Genomic DNA, 15,396 nt, shown 5'->3' with positions numbered 1-15,396 from the left:
AAGTATTTTGCTTACGTTGCCGACAGCGAAGGCAAGCCCCTGGACACATCAAACGAAGCCAGTCTGTAAAAAGTGCTTCAACGCGACGCAGGTGAACGGATAAACATCGAACCAGGCTATTTCTCTCTGACAGGGATCCCAACTTCTTCAAAGATTTCAGTTCAAAGACTGGTTAGCGAATGTGAAGGATACAACATACATGCCCTCTTGAGTCAAACGAGTGTGATTTATTGTGTGACAAGCGAACTTATTTCACCATCGGAGTTTTGCCCACCCCCCAAAATACAGCTTCTTTCACGGGTATTTTTACACATGTGATCCCTCAGGTGTGAAGGGAAATTCCGGGAAATAGCCGTTATTGATTTACAGGCAATGTTCCTGTAGGCATGTGTGAAAACGCCTTATGATTAATGAGACACGATATCTTTATTGCAGGGGAATTCTCTTTACACTTGCCCTCACCAGAGGAAGGTCAGAGGCAGAGCACAGGGTCAGCTTCAGCACCCCTGGAGCTGCTATTGATTCAGTGTCTTGTTCAAGGACAATTCAGCAAGGCTTGCCAACACGATGAGGGCTTGACTGCAGGACCATCAGGAGATTCAGGACAAAAGGCTTGTAGCCTTGAGTTGCTCAAAGAGGATTGTATACAAACATCTCTATAATGATGCTCTGCTGTTTAATATTCTGTATCACCAGAATGCTATTTTGTGGCGCACTTTTTCCTTTGCTCACCTGATTAATAGTTCTTGGCTTGTGTGTTTCTTGCACTCCAGGGACCGTTGTTAACGCTTCATTTTGATTGATTGCACTGGAGCCACACGGAAGGCCAACGGTGTTAGCAAAGTCAGTGCTTTGCGCATTAGCAATCGCTAGAGGTACTAGGCTAATATACCTGTCAGAGGGGACACACACACTCATGCATTTCTTCTACACTCAGAAGCAGCAGCCTGCAGGTCATTACAGGAGACATTCGTTGGCCTGTGAAAAGACTCTGCTAAGCCGACCACAAAACTGCAGCTCGTGCACACAGAGGAGTGATGGAGGTGCTCATTCTCACATCACTCTTTCATCCCACTGCTGTGTGCGCACCATCCACCCAGACTCTAGGGCTGTGGCGATTCACTTATCTCCCGATTCGATACTATCACGATTCTTGGGTGCCGATTCGATTTATATTGCGATTCTTAAGTATTGCGATTCTACGATTATTGCGATTCGATATTACGATTTATTGCGATTTTTGTTTATTTTTTTCTTTTCTTTTTTCAGTTTGTTTGCTTTTTTACACTAGATTAGAACATGGGAAAAGTTGAATCATACACTAGAGACTGTATATTATATATCATGAGTAGGGCTGGGCGATATAGTTAAAAACAGGGGCGGACTGGGATCATAATTCAGGCCGGGCATTAGCTACCAAGCAGGCCAGGCCGATATGGGCCAACGCGCGTGAAATTTGGGCCGTTTGAAGCCAGATTTGGGCCGTTTGAAGTCCAATTTTACAATGAGATGCACCCACTTTAACCCTGAAGTGTAATTATTACTTCAGACTAACTAATAAAGTAATAAAACCACTAGTAAACCAGTAGGCGGCGCCTGGCCTGCTGTTCAGTGAGTGGCCTGACTGCAAGCACAATTTTTTTTTTTTTTTTTTTTTGCGATTATCGATTCTGGAATAAAAGATCGATCCAAAAAATCGTGACATTAAAAATCGCGATACTTAGGTGAATCGATTTTTTCCCCCACCCCTACCAGACTCTGAATCTCTCTTCACTCAATTTTAGGGGTGTCACGATACACTCAGTTCACGATACGATACGTATCACGATACTGGGTTCACGATAACGATACGATACGATTTTAACAATATTTTTTTAAACTTGAATAATGACAATATATGACTGGAAAAGTAGTATTTTATTTGAAATGCACAAATACAAAACATGCTGTTGTGGGAAATTGTTATTACAATAACAACTAGAAAAAACATGAGATTGGAGATAAGGCTTATCTTGAAATAGAATGAGTTACACCGTCACTTAGATTTACTTTGAACTAAAAGGTTTCTCAGCAGTATAAATTCTCATTATGCATCTTCAGTTTTTCTTCAAACTCAAACAACAAGACTTTTCTTAGTCTATTTTTTATGCATCTTCAGTTTTTCCTGTCAAGTAAACAGTTTTGCCAGAAACTCAATTGAATGGTTTCTCTCCTGTATAACTTCTCATGTGTCTCTTCAGAGACTTGTTCAACTGAACTACTTTCCACACATTGAACTTCAACAAACAAAGACGTTTCTTTGTCTACTTAATTTTTTTTTATTTTTTATTTTTTTATTATTATTTTTTTTCACGATATGAGATTTCATCTCAACGATACATATCGTGACGTTTTACTATCGCGAAATTTCGTGGGACGATATATTGTGACACCCCTACTCAATTTACAACTGAAGCCAACAACCGGCCGTATGTGCAGAGCAGTATAGGCATGATGTGTGAAGGGGAGACCAAAGACAAATGGTGCCGTTGGTCTGGTCCCTACGACCGCACAGAGCGCTCTGCTGCCAACGGTGCCTCCAGTAATTATAGAGCCGAGCTATGGAGAGTGCTGCTCTCCAGGCTCAACTGAAACTAAACCCCCCTATTTCATACGTGCTATTTGCTCTTTTCAGTACTGGAGCAGCCCGTGTTTAAAAGCGCTGTTATTTTTGGGTTGTAAGCTGGGCTCTCTTCTGTTTATGGTGCAAGGCCAAGTGAGTTGAAATGTGGAATAACTGTCTAGCATGTAAAGGGAATAGTCACTTTGAAGACTTTGATTTATACTATCGCTCTTTCATTTACTCAAATTGTTTATGGACAGCTTTTTTTTTAGTCTCTGCTGCTGCCCAACCGTTTGGATAAAATACACTGAAAGCAGCATGCTCTATACAGCTACTGAGCTTCCCGTTACTGTAATTCACCAACAGTGTCATCAAACAACGATGGATTAGCACAACAGGTTCTTGATCCTGAAGTCATTCTGCAGACTCCCAGGCGACTCGCTATTCAAACAATATTGTTGAATCTAGGATTTAGTAGGGCTGGGTATATTGGCAAGGACCTCACGATACATGGTGGGTCGCGATACGATTGTATCACGATACCTTTGCGATACAATACATATTGCGATATATTGCAATACTCTACATAATTGACTGAAAATGAAAAAAAATAGAGCTAAAAATACAACCCGCTGTGTACCGCCCAGGTAGTTTAATAATATGTAAATCACTTTATATTGATAACTTAGTGCACAAATTGAGTCAAAACTACCGAGTGTTGAGTGTCTTACTGAACGCACTGAAATAAAAAGTATTCTTATTGTGTCACTCACTGAACACACGGCTGTGCAAAAAAAATCGATATGGCGATATATCACGATATTTTTCTGAAATATCGATACAGTATTGCGGAAAAAAGTATTTGCGATATATTGCCCTATCGATTTTATTGCACAGCCCCTAGGATTTAGGATAGGCTAAGGACATGAGGAGCAGCAAAGCTGGTAATTCCCCCCCAGGACGTCGTCCAGCCTCCAGGCCGTTCAGATCACACAGAACACTGCCAGGCGACGTCCCCGCTTGCCTTGTGCTCCTCCTCTCCCAACACTCAGTCTGTGGTCTGTGTCCTGCTGCTCTAATCACAGCAGGGCGGAAGTGACTCTATTAGGCTGTAATTGGACCAAAAGCCTGGGTGGGTGGTATCCTCTATATCTCTGTCATTAGACCAAGAGTGTAGGATGCGAGATAGGCTGCTGGAGCCTGTAGATTTGGGCCAGAATTCGCTCTTCCTTCCTAGTATATTCATAAAGCCGGGAGTTTAGAATGTAAGAGTGGATTGTAGTGTTTAAAGCTGGACTAGTCAGTGGACGCATGATGTTGAAGTTCACCACCACACACTCCTCCAGGTCGGTATTGCTCTTTGCTGCTATGTTGTGCATCCAGCTCTGTTGTAGCTAGCTGTAAAAGCCAAGGCACGGGGGGCATTCGTGTGAAAAGGAAAAGGCACTGAGAGGGCGAAATGATCTCCATGTCTTTACTGTAGCTGAGCTCACTTTGTGTGGCATGTTTCTATTTCTGTTTGGAGCCTGAAACACTACATTTGGTACTTTAGCAAAAATAGTTCACTATTCGCTGTTGTTTTGTGCTTTAGCTCTCTTTTTTGGTTTGTGTGATATTGGTGTGTCATCAGTGCTTGTGCCGGTGTCAGACTGTGTGTGTGTTAGAGCAGGGCTACCCGGCCCGTCGGACTCGGAACCCGAACCCGGCCCGACTTACGGGCCGGGTTCGGACAGAATTATTGAAGTCGCGTTCGGGCTCGGGCCGGGCTCGGGCCGGGCTCGGTCACGTAATCAGTCACTTGTTTTTGCCTTCAAATAAAATCTATCATCAGCTCCTGAGCTAATTTACTACGTTAATGAAAGCACCTGAAGGCATCGAATGAAACACGCCCAGACATGCACTCTGCTGCTCTGCCCGGAGTCAGCTGCGTGTCGCCTCACAGCGCTGGTGTCGCAGACACCGTGCAGTACTTCTTTCAGCGATGTGGGACTGTGTGGGCAGTGCACGGCACGCACGAATTAGGCTGTTTGGTGCTTTGCTTTGTACATTACGTATTAATCATTGACTGCTTTGAATTACGAGGACTGATTTTGGTTTGGGATTATATAGGGCTGTTTATAGGCTGGACAGACTCATTGAATTATGCGCTCGCTGCGCTCCGAGGGGGAAAAAAAAATCAGGGAGGGGGTTCGGGCCGGGCTCGGACAGATTATCAATTGACACCTGTCGGGCCGGGCCGGGCTCGGCTAATAATGTGACAGGCTCGGTCGGGTTCGGTAAGGAAAATTCAGCCCGAGCCCAGCTCTAGTGTGTGTGTGTGTGTGTGTGTGTGTGTGTGTGTGTGTGTGGTTGGACATTTTTTCCACCTCATTGATATATTCCTCCACTGCAGAAATCCCCCTCTATAGTGTTTATCTGTTCTGCCTATAATCACTGTTCCTGTTTTCAGTTGTGCCTCAACCCATGCAAAGTTTTCCTCCAAGCTACTGCCATGTTTTGCTGGTGATGAAGAACCTCTGACAGCTGGAGATTTTTTTTTAAGTGACAGCGTTTTTAAAGTCACAAGCAGCCTATTCATCCAGCATTTTTGGGGACAGAACAAGTATGAGTGGAGGGGATCTTGTTGCTGACAGGTGTAAGTGTCCGTGATGTTCTCTAAAGATGGCTCACTCCCTCTCTTTTTCTCTGCCCCTCCCTTTCCTCAACAGTCACAATGAGCGGAAGGTGACCTGTAAGCATCCCGTCTCAAGCCAACCCTCACAAGACAACTGCATCTTTGTCGTCAGCGAACAGTAAGTCTCTTCTTCACGCTGTCAGAATGCAACAGTCAGTCTCTTCTTCTTCATGCTGTTAGAATGCCACTGGGTAGCATATTTCAGCACTGCAGTCATGCTGTGTAGACATCGCCCCCTCTGTTTGCACGTCTGCCCTATGGGTTCAAAGGCTTGCCTGTTCAGTGCTCCTTCAATTCCCCATCTTGGAACAAATGACTTATATAGACTACTAGGCTAGCACTACTAGTCAACCACTAACTTAACTAGGGATGCACGATATATCGGCAATCATATCGGTATCGGCCGATGTTGGTCATTTTTTAACATATCGGTCATATCGGTATCGGTCAGATGTTGCAATGTTAATATCGGTTATCATTATCAGCCAAATTCTTCACATTGATATGAAATAATGCAGTAAATCTATGATTTATGGGCTTTTCCAAAGGCTTTGCAAATAAAGAAATGCATAACTTTTTCAAATTCAGTGTTAACATGTGTTTTTCAGTATGTACAAAATGTGATGATCATAAAAATGTGCTTTTATACAGATCATATCGACATCGGTAAATATCGGTTATCGGCCATAACAGCAATGTTAATATCGGTTATCGGCATCGGCCAAAATTTTCATATCGGTGCATCCCTAAACTTAACGTATGTAAAATATCCCTTATAGTGATTTTTATCATTATTATAGGACGAATCGGCGCGACGTCACTTGACACCCAGAAATGCGGAACCCCGCAGCAGTTAATAGTACGAGTTGTGCCAAACAAACGTTAATATCTCAAAAACTATACATCACATTGCTTATATTTTGACATTCTGAGTGAGAGCAGAAGTAGCTCAAGAGTTTGATGCATAATATATACATGTCGTGTTAAAGTTGTGTGAACTGTCGCAGTTTTTCAAATGTAAACAGAGTTAGCCGGCTAGTCTCGCGCCACTTGGGCTCCATAGGGTTCCATTGGCGTTGCCACCCAGTGACGCGGTTTGTTTACCAAATGCTGCTCGGCTGATCCCTCGCATTAAGAGTGGTTCTAGTTGTTGTTTATTTGGACTGTAAGGCTAGGGCTGATCGTCTGCCTGTCCCAGTCATTCAGTCCCTCCCTCTGCCTGTCCCAGTCATTCAGTCCCTCCCTCTGCCTGTCCCAGTCATTCAGTCCCTCCCTCATGTAGACCTGGACAAGAGCTCATGGTCTTTTCAGTTGTCTCAAGCACATGGACATCTGTTTACCACCCCCCCCCCCCCTCCTCCTCCTCCTCCAATCCCAGGGCCATGTGATCATCTGCTCTCAGCACAAGAGTCATCACATGTGTGCCCACATGACTGGGTTGGAGGCCATGTCATCTTAACCTTTATCTTTTAAGGAGAACAACACTATGAATCTGTCAACTTGGAAACATGTGACAAACTCATGACCGATCTCTCTCCTCTGCCATTCACTCCTCAGTAGGGTTGTCAAAAGTATCGATAAAAATCGATACTAACATTTTTAAACGGATACAATACTCATTTGCAACAGTATGGTTACCAGCAGTGCTTTCTCTTAATGAAAAATCAAACATACTACTGATTTCTCCCTCCCTGTCATTGGTGGGTATCTTTTGCTTCAACAAGCTCAGTGTTGTGATAGGCTGATGACTAGAGCATGGGTAATCTGTTGTGTAAGGGCAAAGTTTTAAATTAGTTTTATCAGGTCTAGATTATGGAGAAACGCACGTCTGTCTGTCCATCCATCTGTCTGTGTTTATGTTTTATGCCTCTTGATGTGTTCTCATACCCCCCTCCGCGGTATCGAAAATGGTATCGAGTATCGATATTTCCCTGGCTGTCGGTATCGAAGTAGAAATTCTAGTATCGTGACGTCCCTACTCCTCAGTGCCAGCTTCACTCCCAGACAGTGACACCTCACTCATAGTGATGTGTGGACAAAGACTCACATGGTGGTGATGGAGCACCCAGGAAGAACGGATGTGGAGCTCTGGCCTCCCTCATACTGTAGCTCCCCCCTCACGTTTCACGCCATCATGGCCAAACTTTTCCCCCACGATAAACAGACCTTGCATCACAACCACAACCATGACACTTAGCCGTAAGTCATCCCCCGTCTTGCACAACACTATCAGCCCCACTCTCAGTCTCACTTCCCTCAGAGGCCATTACAGACTTTCCTCCCTGTTGGCTTATTGCCGTCAACGAACTCATGTCATCACAACTGGTGTCAATTATTTTATTGACAAAAATGTGTGCTGTGCAAAACTGTACGCTCTGCTTCTCAAGCCATCCCGTGTGGGAAGCCCATGGCCACAGTCCAATCACTTGTGTGGAATATGATCAATTTCTTAATCGCACATCATCATCAAGTACCAAAACAAAGCTTCGGCCATTTTATGGTGTGGCTTAGAAATGAGAATCCTCGTTTCAGCACATTCTTAGACATTTTCTTCAGCTGAGATGGAATAAACAGAAACACATTCTTAGACACGTTGCCTTTTCTCCAGCTGAGATGGAATCAACAGAAAAGGCTTGTGATGATGAAGCTTGTTTGCCAGGACTGTCACACTGCAGCCCCTCCTCCAGGACCGTCACACTGCAGCCCCTCCTCCTCCTCGACACATTCCTCCCCTCACTGTGTTTACTCTCACATCTCTGATGCTTTTCATGCTGCGCGCGCGGCCACAACATAACAACCGCCATCTATGATCTAATTTGACAATCAGTATTTTTATCCTCGTAAGTCAATCGGCAAAATGCACCCGAATCACATGACGTGCTAGAGGTCAGCGCTGGGAATGCAACAACAATGATAGGTGATAAACCTAATGCTTTGACTCACTCTCATTGGATGCAATACGATATTGCAGTCTATGCAGGACCAGTACTTGGCTGTATTTGAGCAAAATTAATAAAGGGCGAAATATTCACTCTGGAGCACGTACAAAAAATGGACCAGAAATCACTGCCTAATTGGCTCTGCCCTTTAAGAAAGCCAACAAGTAAAAAATTAAAATAGAAAAATCTGGGAAATGGTACATTGTATGACACATTGATATAAAAACAATGCATTTTATGTATCCTACTTAACAGCCTAATTCACATTCGCTGTGTAGTAATCGAGGGACATATTTATGCTATTACTTGTACATTAGTTTCCCCTGATCTGCTTCAACATTGGGCACGAGGTGTACATCTGTCACTCATAATGAAGGAAACATCCACCTCCAACTCTATTGTGACATAATGTGACTCACAGCTCAACCTCATCTTTGACACTTGGCTCCTCCCACCACACAGCATGCCACTCAGTTCATAGCTGTGCCCAATTAAAATGCTCCACAAGGTCATGTGCGGGCTGACAGCGAATCATTGTGACTGACTTGTCATAATATAGCGTGTAAACATGTTGACATGTAGTCAGTGATTTAAACTGTAAAAAGTACCATCTGTAAGAGGTCTCTTACAGTGAGAATGACCAGGCTTTACTGGCCAGTTCCTGATGGAGATGCCTGATGGTGCTATAGTCTCCAGTTGACGGGGCTACCTTGATCTTAAAGGCATGCTATGCAGGAATTGCCACTTTGCCGTTTGTAAACACAGCATTTAAACTTTAGCACCTCCTCCCTAGCTCAACAACTCCCCCCCCCCACCCCCCGCCTCTGACCGACCACAGTTGCTAGGTGGTCGCTACCTTTTTATAGAGTCCCGACCACACCTGCGTGCTGTTATTGGCTGCGGGCTAAGTACACGCCCACTGCCCAGAAAAGCTCTTAGACCACCAAAGTAATAGGAACATGAAGGCAGAGCCAGGGCAGACTCTCTGCAGATGAAACCACCGTCACACACTTCTAGTGGGTCATCAGTGATGATTGAGAGGGATTCTTTTCTTATGAGTTTATATACATTGTTTTATAGGAGATTGCTGCTTATAAAGTCCTGCATTTCAGCACATATTAAACAACTCGATTAAACAACAACTATTATCATCTGATTGTAATTGCTAGGCTAGAGTCATCAGTTTGTGATCTATTGGGACGATATTGGCCTTTTAGAAACCAAAAATATCGGCTGGTCCACGGCCTTCAAAAGCCTATATTGTGTGAACCCTAGTATTTTTTGTATTCTCAACACACTACATCGTTTAGCTATCTTGTAGCATGAATTCTGGAAAATTGGTTCAGCCAGCGTTTAGCAGGTAATACGCTGCAAAATGGATGCATTTCCTCTTGCACGTCTGTCTGTTTGTGATCTTTGTTGCACGCTAACAGACTGTGTGTGTGTGTGTGTGTGTGTGTGTGTGTGTGTGTGTGTGTGTGTTATGAATGGTGTTTTCTTTTGCCTGATGTCCTGTTATGCATTTGCATTCCAAAGTCCTGCAAGATGCATATTATCGTCTCTGAACCATATTGTACTCAACCAAACCGACAAGAAAAAACAACTTAGTGAGGGAGATCGTAAGTGACCCGCTAAGCCTCAGCTCAACCTCAAACTGTTCATTCTTGATGGAAGTTGAAATGTTGGACAAGACATCCATATCCCTAGAGTTCAGCTCACTCTAAAGGGGCCGTTTGCAGCCATCTTCCAGCCCACACCACATTTTAAGGAAGCATTGGACCTGCTCGCTTTGATGACTGCAGGGACCTAACTGATTCACAAGCTGACTCCAGAGGTGTCAGAAAGTCTAATCGTTTAGCACATTCTGATAACAGAAATCAGTCAAGTGTTCATTTTGTTCTGACAGCGTGTCTGTAACAACAGGACTTTGTGAACACCAATGTGCTCTTTCTGTTTTGGACAGGTAAGAGTTTTGGACTCTGCTCTGCTTCCTGTGCTATGTGCTACTACTGTGAGCATGCTGTGAACATGGCTGATATGACCTGAAACCCATGTCACGGTTTATTGTCACATTTCCCTCTATTGTTACATGATGAAACCAGTGTAGGAAATTAGCCAGGGGCAAAGGACAAAAATGCCCCAAGAAATCTCAGAATGCCCCTAAAAACCGTGATCTAGGGGCAAAAGTTGCCCCCAAGATTTGGATCATTTTCTTTTCATTCAATTAATTTAATTTCCATGTCCATCTCTAACAACGCACACTCAGCACCTGCAAGCTGTTTTGCCAGAAGAAGTTGAAGAAGAACACACACTCACACTCTCACACACACACACACACACACACACACACACACACACACACACACACACACACACACACACACAATGATTCCTCAAGGACTTTTCAAGCAATAAAGCTGAATAAAAAAGGGGGGAGCTTAAAACACAAATGTATCCACACGTGCATATTTGAGCGAAGAATGCCTACGAGAGAACACAACAGCCAGTGACAGCTCAGCGATAAGCAAATCACTGTATGCTTGTAGCCTACGCAGAGAGTGATAGTGTAGATAGGAAGTAAGTGTATCAAGCTTGGTCCAGCTGCAGCACTGCTGATGACATATAAACATGGTATCATAGGTGAATTTTGAGATTAGGGAGCGCACAAGGCTCCAACTCACAGATTCGGGTAGGCTAAATCCAAACACTTTTAACACATTCAGTGCCAGCGACGCCATATGGCGTCATTAGAAATTTACCGTACAGTGCCAGCGACGCCAAATGGCGTCATAACTCGATTTTTTTTTTTTGACGGGGGGGTGTCGATCTATGCCTCTTACATCGCCTCTTACAATATTCAGAGGTATTGAATGTGTCTAACCTATTTTACAGAACCCTTAGGTGGCGACAGCGCTCTCCAGATGAGAGAACGTGGAGTGAAACACACAGAAGAAGTCATTGGGGGGAAGGAAATCGCATCGCATCCGTCCGTATGCAGCGGCTTCATTGAAGCAACGTTTAGCTGTGCCCCTGCAGCAGCCAATCTGCTATCACAATTGAGCACCTCGATGTCCGCTGCAACAGCCTCCGTGTCCGCTGCAACACATGATCAGCCGTGGATTTGTTATTATTCTCAACTCGAAGCATGGGAGCTGGTACACGCGGCTGTAAAAAAGCAGGATCTAGCTGACTTTTTCAGTGCTGAGCACAGGCAGAGAAAACGAGAAAACAGCAGAGCAGAGAGACACTCCTCCCACAACGGGGGGGGGGGGGGGGGGAGGAGGAGGGGGGGAGGTGGGCACGCAGAGCCAAGTACACAACACAGACCCAGACAGCAGGACAGGGTTGGCAAACGCAAGCCAGAATATCCGATGCCCACCAGCAGCAAAAGATCAGCAAGAAGCTGCAACCAGCAGCGCATGCAGGCGCCAGCGCTGCTGGTTTCAGCTAAAAATATTATTCTTCCAAACAAAATTCCCTTGCCTTCACTGTTTTATTGAAGGAAATTATTTTTGAGGTGTGACTACATCAGAAAATTAGCTTCAGAGTCAGTGATGTGCTTGAAATGTTTAATTTCACAAAAGGCTCATTATCTCAGCTCGTAGAAAAAAAGCTCTGTTTTTCGTTCGATCAAGCTATCTTCTCCGGCTCATAACTAAAGAACGGAAAATGGGATCAATAAACTTTTTTTTGCAGGTGATAGAAGAGAGTCTCATCGTTATTTGTGCGTGTTCAGTGTTTACATAGTAATTATTAAAGAAATTATATGACTGTTTTAAAATGCATTGCGGCCTATGTGGCACAGCAAGCAACCTTTTGCCCAAGGGCCGTGGCACTGAAAGTGTTAAGGGCCTCTTTATAAATCCACGCATTTTCAAGTGGTTTCCAGACCCCGGGCAACCCTGAACTTTATGCACTAATTACCGTAAATTCCGGACTATAAGACGCACCGGTGTATAAGCCGCGGGACCAAAATTGACTATTTTTTTCTTCTATAAGCCGCACCGGACTATAAGCCGCGGGTGTTTTGATGTTTAATTACCATATGAAAGGGTTCGTGCACAGAGAGGAATGTCGGGAAAGAGATCGCTGTTTGGGGAAGCTCCCATTTATTAACATTTCAACAAAACAAAACAAAAGTCAGGTCACTAATCCCCAGACAAAATCACACAACAATAGGCTACCGTATATGTGCAGCAAACCTGTAACCAGAGAAGTCAAGTCACTAATCCTCGTCTTCCTCTTCTTCCTGCGTACTGAAACCACCAAAGTCCTCATCTTCAGTGTCGGAAACGAACAGGTTCAGGGTGGCTTCGTCAACCACTCTCCTCTCTCCTTCAGGTGCCATGGCACGAGTCCGATACCTCACGAGTCCGACACCTCACGAGTCCGAAAAAAGAGGCTAACTTCCCCCAGACCCTAACCCAAAACCTAACCTCTCCCACCCCCACGCCTAAACCTAACATCCCCCAGACCCTAACCCAAAACCTAACCTCTCCCACCCCCACGCCTAAACCTAACCTCCCCCAGACCCTAACCCAAAACCATGAGGTGTCGGACTCGTGAGGTATCGGACTCGTGAGGTATCGGACTAGGGGGCAGTCCCCGTGGCGTCATCCTCTTCATCCCGCAGCAGTCCAGCGTTTTGGAACCCGTTGGTAATTGTGGATGTTTTCACACTCCTATAATATTCCGTGATCTTCCTTTGTGTGAATTCGCCGAAGTTTGTGATTTTCTCCTGATAGTCGGGAGGGAGTTGTTCAGTAGTTCTCCCCCGGACGGACAGTCCCTTTTGCCCAGGTTACGCGCGGCTGCTCTGTTTGATCGGCGGCTGCTCTCTTTTAATGCGAGATTGACTGCTTTCAACTTGAAAGCTGCCTCGTGTGAATTTCTGCGTACCTTCCCCATGGTAAGTGAGAGTGTTGCTTCTACTGCTCGTCTTGTTGTGAATATTCCTTGATCTTCCTTTGTGTGAATTCGCCGAAGTTTGTGATTTTCTCCTGGTAGTCGGGGGAGGGAGTTGTTGCCCGAGTGGCCGTTTGCTTACCGTAATTACCATATGTAAGTGGTCACGCACAGAGGGGATTGTCGGGAAGAGATGGCTGTTTGAGGAAGCTCCCATTTACCGTATTACAACATTTCAACAAAACAACATAACACAACACCACCGTTGTTTATTTTTACAGTGCACACAGTGTCCGCGGTGTGGTGAAAAGAGGGCAAGAGAGGAAATTAAAACAGAAGTGGATTTATAGTTAGAAAGAGTGCTAAAAAAGAGAGATTTTTTTTTTTTTTTTTTTTTTTTTCTGAAAAAATCCATAGATAAGACGCACCGTTATATAAGCCGCAGGGGCCAAAAAACGGGAAAAAAGCCGCGGCTTATAGTCCGGAATTTACGGTACTTGTTCATTTTTAAGTGCCCCCATTTTTAGAATATTGTTTACATTTCCTACACGGCATGAAACAATAATGTATTTATCAATAAATAATTAATTGTATTTATTTATTTATTATTCTGTTTTAACCTGGTACCGAATTGCAATGCAATCTCATAGTGTCATGGGCCTCTGTAAACTACAGTACTGGAATAATCCCGATAACCATATCCTTCACCAACAAAATATATCTTTTTAGTAATGCAATTATGAGCCAGTGCGTGGTGAGTTGTCTTTATGACAGTGATGTAGTAGAACACTACCAAAATACTCAAAGGGGTCATCAAGTTTCAAATGTTATTATGGCTTTAAATTAAAGGAACACGAGCGCTGGAGTGGAGCACTGCACTGAAGGAATGCATTTACCCAACAATGTGGAAAATTAGGTTTGGAGGAAATTCATATTGTCTGTCGGTCAGTATTTTTTATATGTATACTCCCCCTTCCCTAGCCTGCAGCAATGCTAAATTTGCTCGATATTACTCAAAATTCTGTGTATATATCGCAGTCTGTCTCTTTGTCTTTTCTTTGTTAAAAAGATGAAGGTCAGGTTCACCACCACCACCAAACATGTCCTAAAGCACCCTTATTTCATTTCATTGGAAATGCTGCGTGGTGGTTTTAAAATGCACCCTCAGCCACTCAGTTCAGTGTTTCCCCGCAGTCTGCCCAGAGGGACAAGCTTCAGTGACAGTCTAATCCCTCTGCACCCTTTACACACACACACACACACGCACGCACGCACGCACACGCGCACACATGCACACATGCACACACGCAGACACACACACACACACACACACACACACACACACACACACACACACACACACAGTGGTGGAGAGCCTCTGTACATCCGGGCTAGTCTTTGTGTGTGGAATTAATACAAGGGCTTTGTGCGACATCCCCAATTTAATCCCCTACAACAGTGCTTCCCAAACTGGGGTAGGCGTACCCCTAGGGGTACGTGGAGGTACTAACAGGGGGTACTTGAGAGAAAGGGGGAAATTAAAAACTGTACGAATAAATTATGAAAATAAATGAAACGGTAAAGTCAATCTGCTCAGGAGGCGCTAATTGCAACTCATTTCTTATTTTGTAATGTTGTATTCTTCAAAAGGTGGGTTATCATCATTCATTTATTCCATCATAATATGCTATCGTTTTCTCTTGCAGTTTTCTGAGCAAAATGTTGTCATCGGGTAAAGGGGTACTTGGCTTCAGAAATCAGGGAGAGGGGGTACTGAACTAAAGCCATAACAGTTTGAGAACACTCCTCTACAACATGAGGGCAACACAGTTAAAGTGCATATCACAATCCTACTTTTTCAACTTTTCTGTTAATTAACACATGCCATACACATTTGATTTACAGTATATGTTTGTGTATTAACTTAGAGTGTAGTTATAGTATTACTAAAGTAAAAAATAAAAAAAATTGTTTAAAATTGTATTAATGATTTCATACTTGTCCAACCTAAACGGCTCAACTAGCCTAATAATAACTAGCCTAATAACTTTCATAATAAGGGTGCTCTTATTATATCACACAGACAAAAGACAAACAGATTTATAATTGGCCAAAATGTACAAAACCTTCTATTCTTAGCTTGGCCAGCAGAGCAGATTGTGTTGTTTTGCAGCAGGGACATCACATGGTCTTCCAGGCTTCCAGCTGAGACTCAGTGTCATACTGTGTAGCTGATGACATGGAGTTGTGTTAAACACAGTGGTACTGTAACTGAC

General features: G+C 43.9%; 1 protein-coding gene across 1 annotated transcript in view; it reads left to right on the top strand.

Moving 5' to 3' along the window:
• Positions 1–15,396, top strand: part of LOC310800318 (pleckstrin homology domain-containing family A member 5-like) — a gene marked incomplete at its 5' end in the record, with an annotated part of 142,560 nt that overhangs the window by 79,924 nt on the left and 47,240 nt on the right. The window contains one exon of the mRNA XM_083662908.1: positions 5,311–5,394. Within this exon, the coding sequence (XP_083519034.1) occupies positions 5,311–5,394 (84 nt within the window). The remainder of the gene's footprint in view (positions 1–5,310; positions 5,395–15,396) is intronic.

The sequence above is a fragment of the Poromitra crassiceps genome (genome assembly GCF_964638095.1).
Source record: "Poromitra crassiceps genome assembly, chromosome: 30".
Classification (NCBI taxonomy): Eukaryota; Metazoa; Chordata; class Actinopteri; order Beryciformes; family Melamphaidae; genus Poromitra; species Poromitra crassiceps.
The sequence above is the reverse complement of the archived record's forward strand: the minus strand, read 5'-3'. Positions and strand labels throughout refer to the sequence as shown.